The sequence below is a fragment of the Takifugu rubripes genome, chromosome 3, assembly GCF_901000725.2.
Source record: "Takifugu rubripes chromosome 3, fTakRub1.2, whole genome shotgun sequence".
Lineage (NCBI taxonomy): Eukaryota > Metazoa > Chordata > Actinopteri > Tetraodontiformes > Tetraodontidae > Takifugu > Takifugu rubripes.
In genome coordinates this window covers 6035809-6058164 of record NC_042287.1, presented here as the reverse complement: position 1 = coordinate 6058164, position 22356 = coordinate 6035809, and the positions used below count along the sequence as shown (strand labels likewise).

Sequence of the window (22356 nt, the reverse complement as noted above, 5' to 3'; positions counted from 1 at the left end):
TACAAGGACCATCCCTCATTTCCCATCCATCGGCCGGCAGGTCAGGCAATGGCAGAACAGCCAATACAAAATCAATATGACTGATTCAGCACTTTTATAGCGACTACTCATCTATTTGTAGTGGAGTGACTCCCAGGCTGAAGGGATAAATACCCCGCTGAGTTAGATTTGGAGGTGCCAGTTTTTCCTGGACTGCTGTACTAATCCTCATGCATGCAGTAAGACTCAGACAGATCAGGACAACTGCAATTTAGGAAATTCCCAATCCCTAATCCTTAATCCTGGAAGGTCCATTTAGCACCTGTTTGCATTGAGGAGGGTCCAACACTTTAACATTTCTGAAGTCAGTAAAAAATACAAACAAATCCCCCACAAGATTACCACATCGAAGTGCGTTTAAATTCGACAGTCAAACGATCTCCGAACCTTATGGGGTAAAGAGATGGACCACTGGTCCACTGACCGCCAGAAGATCGCCGCCAGGGGGTGCTGTTGTAGTGATGACGCTGTCCTTGGAAAGAGGCTTACGTTTATTTTTAGAATAGAAGCGCGTTAAAGTTAATTTAAGCACATAAGAACCCGAGATCTTTTATTTTAGTCACCAAGATATACATAATAGAATACGAGGCAGACTGTAACCTTCTCGGACAGAAACATAGTTGAATTAATGATGAGTAGCACAGCTGTGCTCATGTTTGCCAAGACTGTGCTCACTGAACTGATGCTTATGCTGAGACCGGATTAGTTATGCAAGTCCCATATTAAAATATTGCAGTTTAGTCGCATTTGGGGGAAAAATGCAGATAATGTTGTGTCCCATGCTAAAATAACTATGGGCCAGATTTAAAAAAATAAATATTAGCATAGAACCAGTAGCATGAAGCGTCAGTTAGCTGATAAAACCTGCATCTTCTCCTTTCGTGCATTAACTTCAAATGCAATGAGAAAACTGACGAAAGCACTTTTGAATTGAAACTTTGATATGTTGATTGTCTCACACAGGTTTGAGTAATGACAGTTTTCATTCGTGCCATCTAAGCACTAAGTCTTCTCTCATCCTTTTCTCTCCAGGCAAACAAGAAGCGAGCGCCCAGAGGTGTAAATGAACCGAAGGCATCGCCATTTATTCTTCTACAAAGAAAATCCTCAATCTCTGTGCAAAAACAGAAGAATTTGCAGTGGGTTTTTTTTCCAGGGTTTGTGCTTCCTCTTGTTTTCCCCATCTACACACCTACGGTGGTGGCGACAGAGAGCTGCAGAACGCACACTTTATCTCCCTCTCCCTTTTCTCAGAATAACGGGATGCAGGAGAGAGAGCGAGAGAGAGAGAGAGAGAGAGAGAGAGAGAGAGAGAGAGAGAGAGAGAGAGAGAGAGAGAGAGTATTCAGACCCATCCAGACGGACCTCTTGAAGGGGAGGGTCTAGCAGAACAAAGCGGACTGCACGCACCGACCGGAGAACCGCATTAGAATTAATGCATTTTGAATTTCCGTGTTTTCCTCCTCTTCCTGTTCCTCTTGTTGCAGCGCAGGGACCGGCAGCCAGCCAGGAGCCTGCCCGCTTTTGTGTCGCCGCTTCTCCGCGCACCAACTTCTGTCTCCCGTTTGTGGAAACGGACGGTTTCGATTCCTGCCTCCCTCGTTTGCACCCAAACGGAATGAATGACAAAAACAAAGGAGGTTGATGTTAATAACTCTCCGACTCACGTCTTTTTCGCCTCGCCCAAGGAACGGAGACTCCATCTCCGGCAGAAGATGGAAAACGGAGGCGGGATGGAGGGCTCGGAAAGCCCGCACGCTGAAGCCGAACTGGCCGCGACGCCGTCCGCTCAGCCGCCGGGCGAGAAGAAGAAGATCAACCGAGCTCCGTCGCCGGCAAGACCGAAAGACGTCCCCGGTTGGTCGCTGACAAAGATCCGTGGGGGGATTGGGACCACGACCCTGACCATCAAGCCCGGCGCGATCCACCTGGGCAGCCGCGTTTCCAGGCGCAGCCCGGTGGGAAGTCTGGCCGGGAGCGCGAAGGAAAAGAGCAAAACCTCGGGCAAATCCTCCCTCTCTTCCGCCTCGTCGACCAAGACCTCGGGCGGAAAGACGAGCAAGAGCACCGCTGCGAGGAGAAAGGTGTCGGACGCGAGCATCGGCTCCGATGATTTGTCCAAGGACTCGGGTTGTCCCACCGGGAAACTCTCCCCCACTGACAGCAGCTCCGAGCTGTCGGACTGCGCCTCCGAGGAGAACAAACTCTCCGTGAGCAGCGACGCCGAATCCAGGAGCAGCCGGGGCGGCGGACCCGAGGGAGACAGGCCGCCCGGGGACGGCCCCAGAGTCCCCCACCAGCCCGCCGCCAAGACCCTTTCAGCGGAGAAGGAGTTCAAGGAGCGGCCCTCCGCGGGAGTGGAGGCCGGTGGAGGGAACGCGTCTCCCGGCGAAGAGCGCTCCGTCACCTCCTGGGACAGCAGGATGCCCGCCAGCACCTCCCTGGCTTTCTCAGACCTCACGGAGGAGTTTATGGATGGATTGCATGAGGAGTATGCCCGAGAAATCGAGGAACTCAGGTCTGAGAATGACTACCTCAAAGTAAGTTGAATGGGAACCCAAAACATCTGGGGGAACTGTCACAGAAATCCAAGAATGTGGCAGCCTGCTACAGTAGAGGTCTAGCCTGTGTAAACTCATGCCAGTAAATTCTACCCACCATAAAAGGTATTATTATCAATATTTGGATGAGATAATCCAGGAATGTCTCAGTGCTCACAGGTGTGCAGGAATTAAAAGTGTAATATTGGACTCCCATCTTGAGGGTGATTGATTAGGGCCAAATTGATTGTGTTAGTGTGTCCCTAAGCACTAACAGGCAGCCAGCAAAGCCATAATTGTCAGAGATTGATATGAGAAGGCGACTGATTAAGTGCACTTGGCCTTAACAGGAGCCGGTGGAACTTTGAGAAATGTTCCATTATGGTGCGGACATGGCGCATTCGCTGCTATTGTCAGAACACTGACGTTATTATCACGACCGGTTGGTTGGACTGAATGGACGCCTTGTCTGGGCCCGGAGCCGTCTGAGCGGCGTAGAGCACGTAACGGCCCCTGTTAGGCCACCATAAAGCATCATGGGAGTCCCTTGGATGAGCTGTGGCACAATCTGACAGTCAATACATTACACGGCGTCAGACCTGAGCCCGAGGTCACGCACACACCTGGCTGACGCAGGCAGCTGGATCCCACCTGATGTGACCTTAAGTGAGCCTCCACCATGAATGTGTCTGTTGCCGCCGACGCAGCTGCAACGCGCACAAAAAAATGAGGCCTTTCTGTCCACCAATGTGTGTCCTGTGACACCAGAGGAGGTCTAGAATTGAGAATCTGTGCTGGGTCTGACTGGTTTTTTTTAGTTTTAGTACACAGTGTTTCATGTTTTGGCCCCATTGGAGGCGGGGGGGGGGGGGGGGGGGGGGGTGGACTCTATTCATGATGAACAAATGCTATTTTGGATGCATTTATAGCCCATTGACAAATCACCCAATGTTGCCTCAATCTTAGCAACCCAGTATCCTGCAATATGGTCACATGATGGGCAGACTGGGGGAGGTTGGCACCGCTGCCTCATAGGATAAAAAGGTCGTGGGTTTGGATCCAGGAAGCTGGATCCAGGTGATTTCCTCCCACAGGCCGAAGAGGCACCTCGAGGTTTGAGCTAACTGCGTAGTCCATCAACTCCAGAGTGTCCCTGAACATCACACAGAACCATTTGAACATGGATGAGCGATCATCGGGTGTTGGCCTACACCCGGTGTTCCTCTCCCCAACACCCGGACTGAGTATTAGACTGTTACTTAAACATTAGGATCATTCCCTAAAGGTCGTAACTTATCCGAAAGCGCACTTTTCTATTGCCTGACAGGGTCCAAGTCAGGAGTTTCCCTTTTTTAAAGCTGTCACTAATCAGCCGCCACCTGTAGCTCCATACTTGTCAGATTGAGCTGTTTGTTTTGATCCGCTGTTGTCTTGGCAACAGAAGATTTTTTTTTTTTTTTATAAAGCATGGTTTTATGAGTGAAAGGTATTTATATTAGTTTTTACAGCTAATCAGATCAACTGCTCAGCGTAACGTGCTCCTGGAGCCTGAACCGAGGCGCAGAATCAAAGTTTAAAAGGTGTCATGGTTCCCACAATGGGCAGAACCATCTCACAACAATATGACACCTGATTGGTCGCTCCGGTCTCCTGACTGGCTTGGTGAGCTCGCCTGACACCCACCATCTTCTTTAGTTAGACGTAAAAAACAGGTCAGTGGGCCAATTTGTCCTCCTGTTCTCTCAGCACATTAACGTGCTCCTCCTTCCCTCCGTGTCCTCGCGTTCCCACTCTTCCTCCATCACGGTGGATTTTTCCCCCCCATCCTTCCTCCTCCTGCTCCCTTTCTGTTCGGCTTCTCTGCTTGTGTCTTATCTTCCTTTTGCCGCTCTGTTTAGTTTTTACATTCCTTTTCTTTTTGCTTCTCCTTCCTGTTCTCTCCACCTCATCTCCTCCTCTCGGCGTTCCCTGGAGGCGCTCCCAGTTGCTACAGTCGTGCAGGAGCTGACCCACATTCTCCGCTGGAGTAAATCATGACAGCGATCTCTCCGCCGCACTCCTTTTTCTTTTTTTTACCGGTGCTGGGATTCATGTCAACACACACGTGGAAGTGCACGACCGTGTAATGCTCCCAGCAGGCTGGGCCGCTCTTTAGCGGGGTGTGGTTCTGATCAAGGACGCACTCACACCGGGATGATGCAATTCATTCCGTCAGGCTGAAATCAATAATTCATAACTTTACTGCGCTCCACTCTTGTAAATTAACACAGTTTTGAGGCGTTCCTCTGCCATTTTATGGATTTTAGCGTAGGCAGGTTTGTTTTAATTGTACATTTAAAGGTTCGGGTTAAGGGAATCTGCCTCCTCCATTGTTCCAAATCCCGAAAGACAAATCCCGAAAGATCGTCTTATGTAATCTAATAGAACAACCCTGACTTTTGACCTCCACTGTGATGGACGCAAGAGACAGGACGATTGATACGGTATCACGTAGCATTCCTCGGACCCCTCTGTAATTGCCCCTCACATCTGATTGTGAGATTATTACATAGTTCATTTTAAGAGAGGCCATTAATTATAATGTGAGCCTGCTAATGACAAAGATGGGTGACGGTTTATTGGGTAGCGGCCGTGGAAGAGGATTCGTCTCTGAAAGACGTGTCATTAGCAACTGTTGAGCTCCTCATAAGTGCATTAAACCCCCCCGGTGACAGTTTGATTCACAGAGTCTTCTTCTCTGTCTCCAGGACGAGATGGAGGAGCTGAGGTCTGAGATGCTGGAGATGAGAGACATGTACATGGAGGATGACGTGTACCAGCTGCAGGAATTACGGCAACAGCTGGAGCAGGTGAGATGGCAGGCTGACACGCTTCCTGCCCACATCAGTGATCCATCAGGCAACATGCTGGGCTGTGTAACCACAGGAGGACGCTCAAAATAACCTTAGTCCTGAGATAAAAGCAACATCGGGCTTTTTACGTTGTTACTCAGCATTAATATTCTAGTGCTGTTCCTGTTTTGCCAGGCAAATAAAACCTGCCGCATCCTGCAGTACCGACTCAGGAAGGCAGAGCGGCGATCTCTCCGAGTGGCACAAACGGGACAGGTGGACGGAGAGCTCATACGAACACTGGAGCAAGACGTCAGAGTAAGTAACCGCGCGCTCGTGCTTGACACCAGAGCCTGAACGTGCAGAGATTTTATGAATCTCAAGATTGATGGTGCACTGCTGCAAGCTAAGATGCTAACTGAAAGTAGCAAGCGAGCTGGTCGCTAATGTCCCCGCAGGCGGCTAAACGTAATCAATAAATGTTGAAACGCGGTGATGTGTCTGGCTGCACCATTAAGGGAAAAACAGTCAAAACAAAGATATGACCCAGTGGCCTGAAACGCTAACAGGGTTGGTTGCTCACATGTTGTGTCTCATCATATGTGTAGTGTGACTCCTCATGACCCATTTCCACACAGTCACATGACTGTTATGGTCAGTTCCTTCTGTTTGTCAGGAATTCCCCTGATCAAAGTATGTTGTAGCAAACTGTCACGCTCGCTGTTACCGAACACGCAGGCAGGGACCAGATGTTCCAATTTTACACACATATGGACGGCGTAAGCTAGCACCCACTTTTCCTGGCGTCCTTGGCAGTACCCAGATGCACCAGTCATCCCAGTCACTTCAGGAATCCTTGATAAAGGCCACTTATACACAAACACAGCGAGGGTAAGGCCCCCGTCTCTCTTTCTTGTCATGCTAAGCCTGGGCTGTGGACACACCGCGTTAAATTCACAGCGTTCCTTCAACATTTTCCACGTGATAGAGGACACAATGAGGCCTTTATACCCCCGAGAGAGAGCGAGACTGACGATGCCACTATTAAATGGCGCTCCACCGGCTGCTGCTGTCTGTCTCTCAGCCCCTGTCTCACCCTCCCGCTTGTCACTGGAAGGAGGGAGGAAAAAATGAGTGTACATCCTGTGTCTCCGGGAGTGAGTCCGCGTGTTGACTCTGGAAAGAGGGGAAAAAAAGCCAGGAGGATGGCCACTATTTGAAAATTCAAATCAGCCAATCGGTGCCAGGATGAGGCAGGGACGGAACCAGGAAGCGGAAAGGAGTTGGAGTTGATTTGTGTTCTTTAAGGTGAACTCGGTGCCGCGATCAGCGAAGAGTGGAAATGTTGAGTGAATGTGGGACGAGAACACGCCGCCGTCAGACAAGTCCGCCTGGATGTTTGTGTTCTGTCTCAGCGCCGGTGGCCACAGACGTCAGCTGTGTCTGCTTGTGGTTTAAACGCACGCTCAGCATTTCTTTTCCCAGCCCCTCTACTACTGTTTGTATTCTAGCAGCTTTGTCATTAGCTTACAAAAAAAACACGCTCATTCTGTGACTCAGCAGCGATTCAGCTGCATGAGTTAGAACTCAAGTAGCAAAAAACAAAATTGAACTGTCAGTACTCTTAAATTACCCAAATAAAACAGCAAACTGGGCTTAAAATAATTCTAATCAAGGTGTCAGAGTCAAGAAAAGATCAGCACGTGTGTAATGTGGTCCCTTTAGTCTTGTTGATCACGTGTTCACATCTGTGGAAGCATCTGCTCGGTTGTTTCACACGTTTCTGCGAAGCGACCATCGGTCAGAAGCCCTGGGAGAGTGTCTGACATCACTTCCTGTCCCACTCACACACTGCTCTCGTCCACCGCTCGTTCCCACAGGCGCAGGACATCTGGAGCTCTGCTCACACACTCAAATAGAGGAAGACCTTCTCAAGTTTCTTATGGGGTCAACAGTTACATTTCTCATTCTATGGACTTCTCATACAAAGTGTGAGAAACTAAGAGAATTCAAACTCTCTTTACCTTTCTCCAACTACCTGCATTTATATTTATATCATCGTCCGTCCCTGAACTGCCCTTGTACCCCACATTGTGTGTTTGTGTGTATTCACTCTAAATGTTAACAATGTATCATAATCGTGAGGCAGGACAGACGTCCTGATGTTAATCCAGACAGCAGTGTCATTACTGTCATTCTCATTTTCTCTTGACTGCTGCAGCATGATAATCACGGCCCCCTTTGGCGTCACAAATGCACTCTGGAGGGGTCACAAAATTGGGAGATGCCAGGGATTAAACGCAGGCTCTTGCCCTGCCGCTCGGTTACATCCCGCACGTCTGTGTGTTTCGTAGTTTTAATTGAAATTTAAAAAAAAAAATCACAAGGCCATCTGTTAGCAAATGTTGCAGAACTCTGTTGGTAGCAGATCTGTCCCCTTAGCCTTTCTCATTAACATCCAAAGAGCGACGCGCGAATAGAGGCAGGCCAGAACTCAAATCGGATTATTTGGGGAGGACTGGTGCAGATTCAGTTTATCTGACAGGGGAGTAATGTTGACACGCATGAAAGAAATGAGATGGAAAAACCCTGGTTTACTGGGTTTTGTCCAAATATTGGACTAAAGTGCGTATGTGAGCCAGTCTTGATTTGTTGACCCCTACAGTCGTAGCATTAGCTTTGCTAACATGGGAGCTAATAGAACTGCAAAGTGGGCTGCACGCAGCTGCTCTCGTTGGTTTTACTCAGTGATTGTCGTGGAAATGTCACAATCATTTTTTTTTTACACCTGTGCAGATGTAGAGACGAACGAAATAAATGAGATCAATGCGGACACAAAGAGTTGGGAGCATTGGGGAGAAATCTGGGCGTGTTAATCCCATTTCTCCTAATCAGATAGCAGCAGATCACATTATTCTGTTTACATGATCAAGTGAATAATCTGATATCGCCACGGAAACAGGCTCAGTTAGCAGGTCATGGAACACCCGTGATGGGTGAGGAGATGAACGGTAGCTCTGAACCTGCTCTGGATGTGTGTGTGCGTGTGTGCAAAACCTATTCACTTAACATGTAATCTAATGTATTGTGTGTAATATATGGAGAATTTAAATCAGAACTATAAGCCGGTACTTGATGGATGACAGGCGGTGACACCGGAGATGAGATCACACTCTTCCAACTGCCAAACAAAAGAACGCTAAGGATGGTGGGACACGGTTCCACGGTGCCCCCTCCTTCTTTCCTCATCTGCACGATAGAGGAGAGAGTTGTGCTCGGCACTGGAACAGCTGTCACACCAGTGGCTCACTAATGCTTTCACCCATCGTGGTTTGGGACGGAGATGTGAGGCTTTTGATGACCTGTGATGTAACATCCTCCAAACGGGAGGAATGGATGAACAGGGAAGGTCGGAAGCTTAATGTTTATAAAGCATTTTAGTATATTTGTGCACAATATGCATATTTAAATGTGATGTACTCGAAGAGTACTTTTCCCACCCGTGATTTTTGTGATCATATGCTGCCTTTCTTGTTACTTTAATTGACGTTCATGTCAAATATAAACGTTTTCGAACTGACGCCAACTTTGCTTTGCCTTAAATTTAAATGACCAAGGAAAAGAACACAAAAAAACCTTGGAAAAGTTCCAAAGAGTCTTTGGGGACATAGAGGAAAACTTGACAGTTGTAGGAACACCAACTGATTGTGTGTGTTTGTGTGTGTGTGTCTGTGTGTGTGTGTCTGTGTGTGAGGGGAAATGCGCCACAGAGATCCATTTGATAACAAACTGCCACTTTTAAGTGATTTTGCTGTTTACCCTCTGGGGGTGTGTGTGTGTGTGTGTGTGTGTGTGTGTGTGTGTGTGTGTGTGCACTCTTTTAAACCCAGCTGGCCCGCACCCCAACTGAATACCAATAACATCCTATATTGTTGCTGGCTACATTCAGTGGGTTAAATTCCTTCCTGTTCCTCTTTGACACAAGAACAATTCAATATTTATTAAGTCAAAGGTCGACAGGACTAACACAGTTTTTAGGAGCAGGAAATGTAGAACAGCCATATGCTTAAATTAAGACAGTATTCTCTAAATGGCTCATCTTTACCAACCAATTTATTCTCCATAAATTCCCTATAAATGCAAATTAAATGTGTTGATGTGAGAGAGGGTGAGAGACCTGCACCCACCTGAGGCGACCTGCCTGCCAGACTTTGAAGGACATGTACCACGTCCTACTTTGATGATCAAGTCTATACCAATGTTTGATATTGATCTACAACCCGGCCACACGCCGAGGGTCAAACCTTGTTCATTCCAGGAATTGCTGCTCATCTAATGTTGACCCAGCTGCCTGTGTCTACGGCGGCAATTGTCATTTTATGAACACCACAATAATACATAATATGGATTTCTTGATTATCATTATTGATAACCAAATCCAATAACAGGTGAGATACAGGACATGAAGAGCTTTGACAGTAATGACTGTGAATCATTTGTAGATTAATGACACGGAGGCTGTGTAATCCCAGAAGCACTTCCTCAGTTTATTCATCAAGTGTACTTGTGAGATCATTTACAAACGTGGTCAAAAGGACACACACACACACACACACACACACATCCTTGTACTTCTGTCTTTGGAGGACCATCGTTGTCCATCACCTAGCTCAATACTCTAACACTAACCACCATAACTATCCACTAACATAACCTAAACCTGATTCCAACCTCGACCTTAAAACTGAGTCTTTGCCCTCAAACACTCCTTTGAAGTTATAGTTGAAGGCCCAGCCAAAATGTCCTTATTTCTCTAGTAAAATACACATTTTGGCAAGGTCAAGAACACACACACACCAGAGCATGGGGGCCTTAAAACATTAGTAAAACATTAGCGACAGAGCAAGAGAGGGTGCACAGAGGGCCATTGTGAGGGCACTGAAACGCACACAAAGAGTCACCCACACATGCACAGACACGTGCGTGCACGCGCAGAAGTAAACACGACAACAAATGGAGATCTTCCTGCAGACACCAAAAGTAAACACCCAACACTGAATCGCTGACTGAGCCGAGTTGTATTTGCTCCAAGTTTCCACCTGGGCTTTGTCTGGCAGAACCTTTCCTCTTTCCCTGCAATCAAATGACACCAGCTGATCGCATACTTGTGCAGACCGCAACTGACTATTTCTACATTTTTAAATGACTAAATAAAAAAAAATAAAAAATGTATATGTATATTGAAGTGAGAACAAGTGGACACGCACTATGCAACTGTCACCGTAAAGGTAGAAAAACCTCTTGAAGGGTGGTCGACCACCTCCAGCTAGCTTTCAGCCATGCACAGTTTAATGGATCTGATTTTACAAGCTGTTGCGTGACTGACCTGACCCGGCTCAGAGCTGGATGTATCTGATCCCCCTGGGAGTCGTCAGAGTTCTGTTCCGTTCAATCTATTCAGACCCTGTTCCAATTAAAAACACATTACATATATTTATATAAATAAAGCACGAATATTATTTATTCGCACGAATCCCTTTATTCGTCCCATACATTTTATTTGTTTGCATTTAATTCCTAATGTAGCAATTTAACTTTTGTCCTTGTCACTGTGAATATATTGTTCAATAATATAAAGTAACATCAAACTATTGCTTCATATTTAAAATCTCATCTGCTTTAGGGAACTTATTACATTAGATTTGGTTTTCATTATCTACAAAGTCCCTCACTGCTCTTAAAAGCCTCCCAAAAAGCCATTTGTCAGCCGTCACAGATACCATAGAAATGTTATTTGCATGTTATTCATTATGTCGCTCCTTGATATGAAAACAAAGTGATTAAAAGGCTAATTTTAGAGCGCTTAAATCAGATAAGTGTCGGGAAGTGATTCAGCGTGAGGGGGATCGGTGTCTTCGGTCACTTTGCTGCTGGCCAGGCATGTTTTTAGCTTGTGTGCTAGCACGGCTTTTGTGTAACAGTCGCTACGGCGATTATTCCGAAATGAGAGTGAAATTAAATTAAAGGCATCTTAAAAAGGCTGGCTCTAAAAGACTCTATTTTATGCTGCATGGTCGCCTGATACTGTGAATTATTCATGAGTAATAACATAAACACTGCACAAAACAGCCACAATCCTCCTGGACTGATCTCTTGGTCTTCTCTCAGGTGGCGAAGGACGTGTCCATGCGTCTTCACAGCCAGCTGGACAGCTTCGAGAAGAAGAGGAGTCGCCTGGAGCAGGAGAACGAGGAGCTGAGGGTGCGGCTGCAGGACCTGGAGGTGGCCAAGCAGGTCCTGCAGCAGGAGCTGGACAAGGTGAGGTCACGACACCGGAGGGGCTCGGTAGAAACGGAGCAGGGCTGGAGATGACGGCCAGAAGTGCAGATGTGGAGTCGTTGACTAGCTGGAACTTTCTCACTTTAAAGTGGACGGTTATCTGTTTGGACCGGGCTGTAAATTGCAGCTCAATGCGGCTAAGAGAGATCTTCATTTACTGTTCTTCTGGTCCGTTGAAGAAGAGGAAGAACTGTTTATTGTGCCCGCGCTTCTCAGGAGAGCCCGTCTCACTTCTGAGCAAGTGTGACTGTGTTCCACCGCTCCGCCAGCACTCCACAGACTCGCCTCTTACAGGCGGTGCTGCCAAAAACGCTGCTATGGAACCAAAGATTCTAATTTGATGTCCAAGCTAGCTGAAGTGGCAACAAACAAACCTTACGTGGCACTTTCTGAAGCCAGATTTACAATAATTGTCAGTTATTCGCCCAACCTCTTTTTCAGGGAATCTTTCTGTTCATCGGTTCTTCCACAAAGCTCGTGCTTCTAAACCCTCCCGTCGACGGTTTCACCACGAAACCTGTTATATGACCTGATGAGAGGGTCTGTGGGATCTCTGCTGAACTGCAGGGTTGACCCGGTTTCATAAGATGGTTCTGTTATGAGTTATGCTTCACTTGAGCGATGGGAATTCTTCACATAGCTGATCGGAGGGGTTCTGTTTGCTTGTGTGCCCAGCCGCACAGGAATGTGTCAGCCATCCGTGTCAGGTTAGCCTGGAAACTGGCAAATGCAAGGGTTGAAATTTATATTCAACACCAGGCTAGAAAGGGAAAAATGTGCTAACCAAATGTGTTTTGTGCACAAGGAGACAAAGGATCAGAGGGAGAGGAGCCTCTTGATTCACAGGTTTCATAGGAGGTGTGTGAATTATTGATTGTGTTGAGGGCCGCCGCCGCCTCCAGTCTGACCTGATATTGATATTTACAGATATACACACTACAGATATGTGCTGCCTGGTGTTATTGCCACCTGCGGGCCACTGATGTGAACTAAAGAGGGATTAGCTTGTACAGGACTAACAGGATTAAGGCTTTGGGTGAAGACGATCAGATGGTAATGTTATAAAAAAGTCTTGATCTTGATCATAGATTTTACATATTTTATTTTTGTTTTAAGTTACTAGCATGTCCAGGAGCAGAGTTCGAACTGTAACCAAGATCCAGCTATCAGTTGCATATGTTGCAAGCTGCACAGTTGCACTGCTAAGAAAACACACGGATTATGACACTTTGCCGACACGACTGGAGTCTAATTCTGGCTGTGAGTCATGACATGTTCGTGGCAACTGGTGGAAAATGATGAGAAACCTGTTTTAATTTGAGTCATCAGATTTTCCGGTTGACATAATGGGGGAGGAGGGGCTGATTCCTTTACTGGAGTCTACCACCAGGGGGCACTGGTAGTAGACAGGTGGTATTTTTATCTTTGTCGGTGCGTCAAGTTGTAGGATTTAATGTGAACCAACAGAGAATCTTTAGATCAACAAAAAAATAAAGCTCTAAATCTGACCAAGTGACGTAGCTTAAAGATCCAGGGGCTGCTTTTGTCATTGACGTGACAGCAAATTGCCAGATTAGTTGCATCCATCTCGCTGTCGCAACCTCTCTGGGGAGAAGACCATTTTTGGATGGTGCAAGAGGAACGCCAAGAAATGTTTTATATCATTTGATTTTGGAGTCTCACAATTACGCAAACAATGTTCTTCATCCCAGGACATGAGTCAGGGCATCCTGGCTCGGTGTCAGCTGGAGTCGTGTCAAGTCTGGTCAGTCGTGCAGCGCTGCCTCAGACCTGTGGATAAATGCTTGGCTGCTTACGTGGCTCATTACTCTCGCGCCGCTCATGCTGGTCTTGCCTTATTTATTTTGCACGTTAGTCAGGTAATACAGATTAAAACATACCTGCTCACAATGTACACTAACCCCGGGGGGTAAAGAAACAACACAAGCAATCAGGTCCGACATGGATGGCAGACGCTGCCTCTTATTACTGTTTCTGTCCTCACCTCCTCCTGCCTCTCTCTCATCGCCTCCCATCATCCCTCCCTGCCTGCTGCTGCTGTGGAGATGCACAGGAATGCTGAATTGGGGATTTTTATTTAATCCTGCCTCTCCCTTCTCTCTTTCAAAATCCCTTGTCTGATCATCTCCCCCTCTTCCCCCCCTCTTTCAATCATACCTCTCTATTTTTTCCGGGCACCTCTCCTCTGGTTTCTCTGTTCTCCTCGGTTCCACTCCATCGACCCGTTTCAGCTGTTTGACCTTGGGAGGACGAAAGAGGATGGAGGAAGAGTTCGAGGAGGGGGAGAAAGGCTGTTTGAGGATTTATGAGGAACTAGGTTTTTATTCATTTTGTAAAAACCAGTCAAAGCGCAGATTCTGCTTAAATCAAGATTTCTGGAGGTATTTCTTATTATTATGGCCACATTTTAAATTTTCTCTGCCATCTTAAGGGCAAAATGGAAGAATAAAGCAGGTGGGGTGATGGATGATCTCATGGGGAGATTTTAAGGTGAATGAATGAGACCTTGTGAGCACAGACAGGTGGTGCAGTCATTGTGTTGCAGCTAACTCGAACTAAAAATTGACCTCAGTTCACTTTTTTTTCCTGAACAAGACCCCACAGGCTTGTTTTTCTTCTGGGACTGCAGGTGAGGTTGAAAAGCTTTTATTCCAGCTGTGGCCGCAGCGCCTCGAGGCAGCCAATGCCAGCGAGGAACAGAGCGGAGAAATGAAGGAGAGGTGTAGATGCAGCGGGGCGAGTGTCTGAAATTGAAATATACCACTGAAAAAAACCAGGAGGCAAAGGAGGAAAGAGAACAAGCCAGGGAGGAAAGAAGGAGTGTGCTGCAGTCCAGAGGGAGAGATAGGGCCGAGGAACCATGTGAAGTATTGGCAGGGAGGGCTGGCGGGGGAGATAACAGCATTATATGGAAAAAAGATTCTTTCTAGTTGGAAGCAGAAAAGAAACTCCTTACTGGATATATACATATTCTGTCTATACATACAGGCATTTTTTGGCCATTTCATTGGACTGGCTGCCTTTGTCACGGATGGGGAACCTTTTCGCTAACAGGCTTTTTTAATTTTTTAGAACATCCCTTGAGGGCTGCGTTAAATAATTAACCATGTATCACTCTGACCTCTCAAATGTGATGGCTGCGATGGCTGCAGGACCTCCAGTCATCCTCCTGTTTTGCTATTTTCATCACGGCAGAACCCAGAGCAATAAGACGGGCCGCCCTCAGATTTCTCATCAAATGCACAAATGGGTTTTGCACAATCAGCAGCACGTATGGATCATTTTCCAGCCCCCCTCCTTGGTGTAGTAAACACGGAGATCGACCGTTTTTGGTAAACATTATCTCAGAACTATTACTTCTCAAAGCCTGTTTAATGTTGTTTGAATCTGCGCGAACGATGATCATGGTTGATAAACATCCCTCTGAGCATTGTGTAAATATGCAAATATAACTGGTAATGTGTGCGTGTGTGTGTGTGTGTGTGTGTGTGTGTGATCCTCTGTTAAAGTTAAAGGAAATTGTTCCCTGTTATTTCTGACTTTCAGGAAGTGCTGCTGATTGTTTGGAGTGAGTAAAGATATGTGGCGCTCGAGCCTCTGTGAGCGTGTCCTCTCACACTTGCAGATTCTTTCAAACACCCACACTAACCGCGACTGCAACCACTATTTTCACTTTTACTACTTTGTTTTCACACATGTTGGCTCCGTTCACACATGAGGTTTTTTTTTGTTTTTTGTTTTACGAATGAGCTGGTATCTGAAACCAGAGACTAACGATGCAAACATTTGCCAGCATCTCTGCAGAAACCCCTGATTTTATGCATGTGTGAAAGGGGCATGTGTGCATGTGCGAAAGAGTGTCTTTTATTGCCAGTGTGACGTCCTTCACCAGAGTGGAGGACAGAGAAGGTGAGTGCAGAGCTAACTCTGCTGCTCCAGAGCTTAGACTTCTTTTCATGTCATTTTCATGTTCATGTCGACCCCAAAGAGAGCTCACATTGGGGAGTTTGCTGCCAGTTGCTGGAATCCATCTTTAGATGATTTGAATATTAGATCATGTGCGCTTTTGAAGCCATCGATTCAAAGTGGCCATGTTTTTTCGGCAGCTCACCAGGACGCGATCAAAGCAGGCACCCACATTCTATTAAATGGGTCAGAGCGTGAACGGGCCGGGTTAAAACCCAGATTCATTTGGGTCAGAGTGATGGATTCCACTGAAGATGCTCTTCAGTGGGGGGTGTTTCCACGCTGGAGCCCAGCGGTGTGAACGACAAACTCCCCCCGAGAAATGTGCAGTTTTGAGGAGGCAGAGAGTGTAACTGACAGTCAGTTGTTGCACGTCACTGACAGAACGATTCTAAATGAGTGTGCGACAGCACAATGTGCGTTACCTGAAATCCTGGTTAAGAATGTACCAGTGTCCCTGCTGTTACCATCCCTTTCCTCTGTTTTCTCATTCTCTCTGCACAGATGCCTCATTACCGCCGTACGTCCTCTAATATTGTTCTGTTATTGGTTCGTTTTTTTCAGTCCGTTCTGAACTCAGAGTCGTGCAGCGCTTTGATGCGGCGGCCCTTGGACGCACAGGTGGGAGCGGTCATCGTGTTCGTGTTGCGTTTTTTAATTGTGGGACATCTCTTAGAACCCCGGCGGGGATGCGGCAGTAATTTCATGCCTCAGTAGACATCGATAGAGGAGCTGCATTTCTGTGGGATGTTGAAATTGGTTTTATTCAACAATCTATAATGGAGACTAAACCTGCTTTCCTAACATTATAGAATTAATAAAACATTTAAAACCCTGACATTTAGCTGGCATCAGTACTGCAGTCAGTTTGAGCAAAGGTTTCAAGTTGGCACATGAGGTTGATCAGACACTGTGAATCAGCCTAAGGCTAGGGTGTGTGTGTGTGTGTGTGTGTGTGTTCTTGTTCTTGTTCTTGCTACATATTGAGTTTCTTGGGAAGTGAGGACATTTTGGGTGGTAATCACATCTTTACAGGTTTGTTTGAGGGTTAAGACGTGGTTTTAAAGTTGAGGTTAGAATTAGGTTTAGGGGTAGGGAGGAGGGAAATGCCTTATGCCAAGGAAAGGCCTCACAAAGATAGAAGTACAACTGTGTGTACCTGCGCCAGGCAGGGGGCTAGTAACCTTATATATCCCCACCTCTCACAAGGTGACTGCCTGTATAAGCCTCTACTCTACTGCACGGACTTTTACATTTGGACACACCAGCTTCACTTTGTGTTTTGATCATTTGGAAAATGTGACAAATATTTTGCCAGATATACTCAACTAAATTACAGGAAATGTGAGATTACAAGAGCGCAGCTGTGCTGTGGGTATGAGGGTGAAGACAGAAGGAGTCACTGTCAACGCTGTGTCCGAGCACAAAATGACAGTTACAATTCAATTACAGAAAATGGGGATGTAAGACCCACCTGATGGCATCATCAGTTTGTTTGGGGCCGGGAGGAACGCCGCCTGTCCTCCTCGTGAATATGGTTTCTGCTGATACGTTTCACCATCAACAAACGTCGCCTAGGGGACTATTTGCATTGAAACCCCACTGAATGACTGAGCTTCACCTTTAGCTTTGAAGCAGTGGTGCCTGGCGAAAAACACGTGATGAAAAATGTCAAAGCTGATTATTTTCGTGGCACAGGTCAAACACTGACAGCTTCCCAGTAGCTGCAGATGATGAGCTACAATGAATCTCAGGACATGTTTGTGTTAATGCAGCTAAAATGGGTTGATTGGCTTCCCTTTGACATAATATACTAAAGCCATATAGATGATAATATATTCTGAATCGGTCAATCTAAAACATAAAATGCCGTCGTTGTAGGGAAGCTTCATATCTGCTGATTCCTCTGCATTTACTTTACAGCCCCTGTAAATGCTGCTGTGAGGCGTCTGCAACTCCATTTTGTGTATATACTGTATCTATGGATTTGCACTGGTAGACCAGGCCAGAAAGCAAAGGTCCACGCCTATGGGGAAAATGTAATCAGATAATGTTGCCACGGCAACTTGACACAGCTCATATTTTTCTCGCCCCAATGGTGATGGAGTGGACGCTCCAGGCATCTGTGGCTCTAGATACACATCCTGATGAGGAGGATGGGGCCAAAGGAAGAGAAGAGCACAGCAGGTGGGCACACACCTTAGACATGAGGACAATGCCAAAGAGCAGATGGAGGAAAGAGGACACACACTAGTCTGGTAAATGGTGGGCAGCATTTTAAGCTCTCTAGAGTGCAGATTATCTCAAAAAAGGTTCCACTCTGATGTCCTTGGGGAGCCAATTTACCGCACACCTGATGACATATGTGTTTATAACGTTCAGCCCATTTTCCATAATAGCTCCGCACGTTGGCAGAGACTTTATTATCATAAACCATGGCCTGAAGTAGATGGATGTTTGAATCAGTGCGACTGTGGAGCCAAACACGGCGCTAAGAGAGGATGAGATTTACTCTTTAGTCACTGCTGGGCCGTTCCCCATCAAAATAAAGTTACCAAAAAGCTGAATAACTGAGTGAATTTCATCCTGCGCGGTTCACTGATTTGAGTATTTGCACCACTGTGACATTTATAAATGAAATGGAAGGGAAAACCTGCCGGAACAATTGTTAATCTGCTTCTGCCGGTCCGGCACGGCTGTCTGCACGGCTGCTGCTGCTCTCTCAGCAGGGCAGACAGACAGAGGCGGCGGATCAATATGGGCCGCCGCATTCTTCACAAGAACTGAGCTCCTCTGGATTTAATGGCTTCATGCCCTATGAAAGGGCCAGAAATTATGACGAACGCAGTCATGGGGGTAAAACCCCGACACCACCAGTCAGCAGCTTCTACTCCTCATCTGTAGTTGTGCTTCACATTTCAAAAGGTCAGATCACATGAGGTCCTTATATTATATTATATTATATTATATTATATTATATTATATTATATTATATTATATTATAATGCTGGTGAAGGGTTAACTGAGCTGAAGAATGATGTCAGTAGTGGATCATCGACATTCTTTTTCCATCCATTCAGACATGTTAGGATTCACTGCTCGGTCATCATAACAAAATAAGTCATTTGGTAACTCGCATGCAGAAGGAATGGAGGAAATAAAGTGTATTTATAGAACTTTTACTGTCTCAGCACCCCCTCTCGGGACATCACAGCAGCGTCTGTGTAGTCAGCCAGCAGATGAAGCAGATGAATAAAATGGTTTGGATGGGATTGCTCATCTGTGGTTCATTTAAGGCCCCTTGTTAGCCACGTCCTTGCTCTGCCCATAATCTTCCAGCGCCTCAACTTTTAAATGAGCCGATTATGCTTCACCGTGCACTGCAGTAGCTCAGATATGAGGGAAGCAGATAAAAGTAGGCGATGGCTCGATCAGAGGTCTTATCCTCTGGCTTTTAGGGCTACGAGATGAGACGAGCGGTTCAGGTGCTGACGATAGCTGATGGATGTGGAGCATTGACTGCTGACAGATTGTGAGTTCTGGTTTCCGTGACAGCACTCATCTGTGCATGTCTGTATCCTCTTCTTCTCCTTCCTTCGCCCTTTCTCGCATGCCCCAGAGCACGGCTGCGTGACATCATCACTGTGCTGCCGACTCCGGTTACCATGTGGAAGCGGAGACGTGGAAAACCAGTAGCTGGCAACTCCTGCTGACGCGGCTCCCAGTGCGCTGTTGTTACTATGGTTACGGTCGGCCGGTGTTGCACGATACCCGACAGGATCTCTCCACACGTCAGGGTGCCGTCAGCCGTAAACCGCCTAATGGATTGTTAAATTGAGAGGAACAACTCTGCAACATCAGATAGCTACTGTTTGCCTTTGAAAAAACAGTGTGTAACAAAGTGTAAATTGATGTATTTTTGTTTTATTTTGAGCTTTTATCCAGGTGAAAATACTATATCATTATTAACTTAGCCATAGAAGTTGCTCACCCAAACGGGAACTTTGTGGGGGGAGGAAAAAATGGACCAGAACTAATTTAAGTAACACGTCTGAAACTGTTCCCAGTCTCTGCCAGGAAAAGCCGCTGTTTTGTTCACGGCTCATTACATTATTCTTACTTAAATGGTTTGATTGAATCTGTCTTCTTTGTTCGTAGCATCGAGAACAGCCGCAAGTAAAGGGGTAGAAGATGAGATAAAGGATAGTGCAAGAACCATCTGACATTGCTGTATTTCAATAAAGTTACGCAATTCCTGAGAGTGATCCTGAGAAAATGTATTTAAAATCATGGTGGATGGATGACGTTTCCCCCTGACCTCATCGCATCGGGTTATATAAAAGGATTTGATCTCATCAGATCAGGAGGACATCCTTCCATTCACGCACACACCAAGATATTTCAGGCTTTAGCAGGTTCCGTTGAGATCACCAGTTAACTGGCATAAACCACTGCTGGGTAAATCCCACTACCTTTAATCAGCAACGTTTAATCAGCGTTTCCTCCGGACCCACAACAGAGTTACTCCATCAAACGATCACACGTCAGTTCAAAACTTTCAGAAAAGTTCTAAGAAGAGGGATTGAAATTGGGCGACAGCTTATCAGTCTTGACGTATTTTAGAGCAAGTCTTCCTGGATTTTGCCCTAATAGACATAGATATCATCATGTCTGGCTACCCTGGAATTAAAACCCAAAAGAGGCTTTGAATAACTTTCCACTTTTACTTTCTGACGGTGTTTTTAAATGACAAAGTGAATATTATCACATATAATATATACAATTATCAGAGTAGTGGTTTCTCCATAGGTTTTTACCCCCAGACTTCACTAGTAGCCTGACGGCAAGCTTGAAGCCGCAAACGGTGCCTTAATGAGGCAGAGCGGATCCTAACTGAGCGACTAATTACATTGTCTGACCCAGCGGTGTGGATTAGATGCTGGTGGAGGAACTGGCCTGGCAAGGCCTTCCTGACTGCGCCTGAACTAAGAGCCTTCGAGGGTCCTCATGTTAACAACTGGGCAGGAGGAGCGCGGGGGGGGGGGCAGAGGGAGAGAGAAGAAAATGACTGTTTACTGTGGGGCTTCAAATCACAGGGATGGATCAGACTTCTCAGCTGCAGCAGGCACGCAACAGATGCTGACATGTCTGAGCAATCCTGTCTATTGTTTACATCGTTCACACGTGCAGTTTCATTATGAAAGAAATAAAAAGTTGTTGTTGTTTTTTTTAAAAAAAGGTCCAATCCATAAGCAGTTGTGCACCTATTGTGTTGAACTTTGGTTTGATCCAGCTCTAATGCTGTGCCTCTCATTGTCTTTACCAAGATTCTGATGTTTTTGAACATTACGTGATGCCATTCACAACCTTTACCTGTGTTAGATGTTCAGTGGACACAGAAATTTCACAGAATTGCAACCATCACATTATTTTACTAAGATGACAAACCTGATCTGATTTAAACATAATTTTGCTTAAACACATGGGGATGCTCATCTAAGAGACTGAGGTCAGTAAGCTAAAAAGGAAGCGGCGGCACCTCTGTGTGAAGGACACCGAGGATGTCCACCCGGAGAACAGAGGGTTCATTCAGGATGAAGATGGCGCTCAGTGATGGAAACATATTAGATCAAATACAGAGATGAGCAGAGGGTGTGTGAGGCGCAGGCAGAGTACATGCTCGGTGGAGTGTGTGACGGTAGGAAAGATTTATCATTGTCCTTTTGTATGTTAGAGGACACCGGTGGACCGTTATGGAGGAGTCACCAACCACTCTATGTTTTGACAGAATTTATTCATGGCAAAAGAGTCTTTACAAGATTAAATGGGTTAAAAGTACTTGCACAATATTTAATCTTTTAGGTGTAAAAAGAGTCATTTAAATGCATCCCGTTGTCATTGTGTGTCAAGCACTGGTGCTTTGTTGAATGTCCGGGTCAGGGACGGCTGCATATACCTGCTTTCTCTCAATGTTCCTCAGCCCTCCCGTCAGGGCCAACTGTTAGGAAGGATAATGGTGGGAATGATAACATTACAGACGCGCACAAGGCCAGAGCAGGACGGCCCAGACGCTCCCTGTCAGAGCTCATTACCCTGCGCCTTCTCCCGATCTGCTGTTTCACACACAGCTGAGGCCTTTGAAGGTGCGTTTTACGTTCGTAAAACAGAAGACAGCGAGTTGGAAAATGGGATGAATCGCCCACTTGGCCGTTCGCACAATGAGCCCAGGCTGATTATGAAAGTGCTGATCCCCATTTTAAAACAGGCTCTGGCTTTTCCTTTAAACCGGTTTCTCATAATTAGCCCAAACTTCGCCCATGGCAGCGTGAATCTACCGTGTGCCATATGTGTTCATTAATAGAGGATGCGCCACCATCTGCATGTACATTTATACTCTATATACATATATTTATGAAGTGATATTGTGAGGCGAAGAGCCTCCAATAGGCTGCTGCTCGCTCTGAAGGCACCCACATCACAAATAGGAGAGTGATGATAAGGCTCTCGTTTTGAAATTTTGGGGTATTTTTTGATAAGCTGGTTTAGGTTGATTGATGAATAATTTCAGCGGCGCGCTGAAGCCCACAGAAGCCTTTATTAGTCATTTGTGAGTAGTTGGA

At 46.2% G+C, this 22356-nt stretch overlaps 1 protein-coding gene across 2 annotated transcripts in view; it reads left to right on the top strand.

Moving 5' to 3' along the window:
- The first annotated feature begins 1385 nt into the window (after positions 1-1385).
- Positions 1386-22356, top strand: part of mtcl2 (microtubule crosslinking factor 2) — a 47698-nt gene continuing 26727 nt past the window's right edge. For both annotated transcript variants that reach the window (XM_011621815.2, XM_011621814.2), the window contains exons 1-4: positions 1386-2579; positions 5327-5428; positions 5606-5728; positions 11579-11728. In XM_011621815.2, the coding sequence (XP_011620117.2) occupies positions 1662-2579; positions 5327-5428; positions 5606-5728; positions 11579-11728 (1293 nt within the window). In that variant the 5' untranslated portion in view covers positions 1386-1661. The remainder of the gene's footprint in view (positions 2580-5326; positions 5429-5605; positions 5729-11578; positions 11729-22356) is intronic.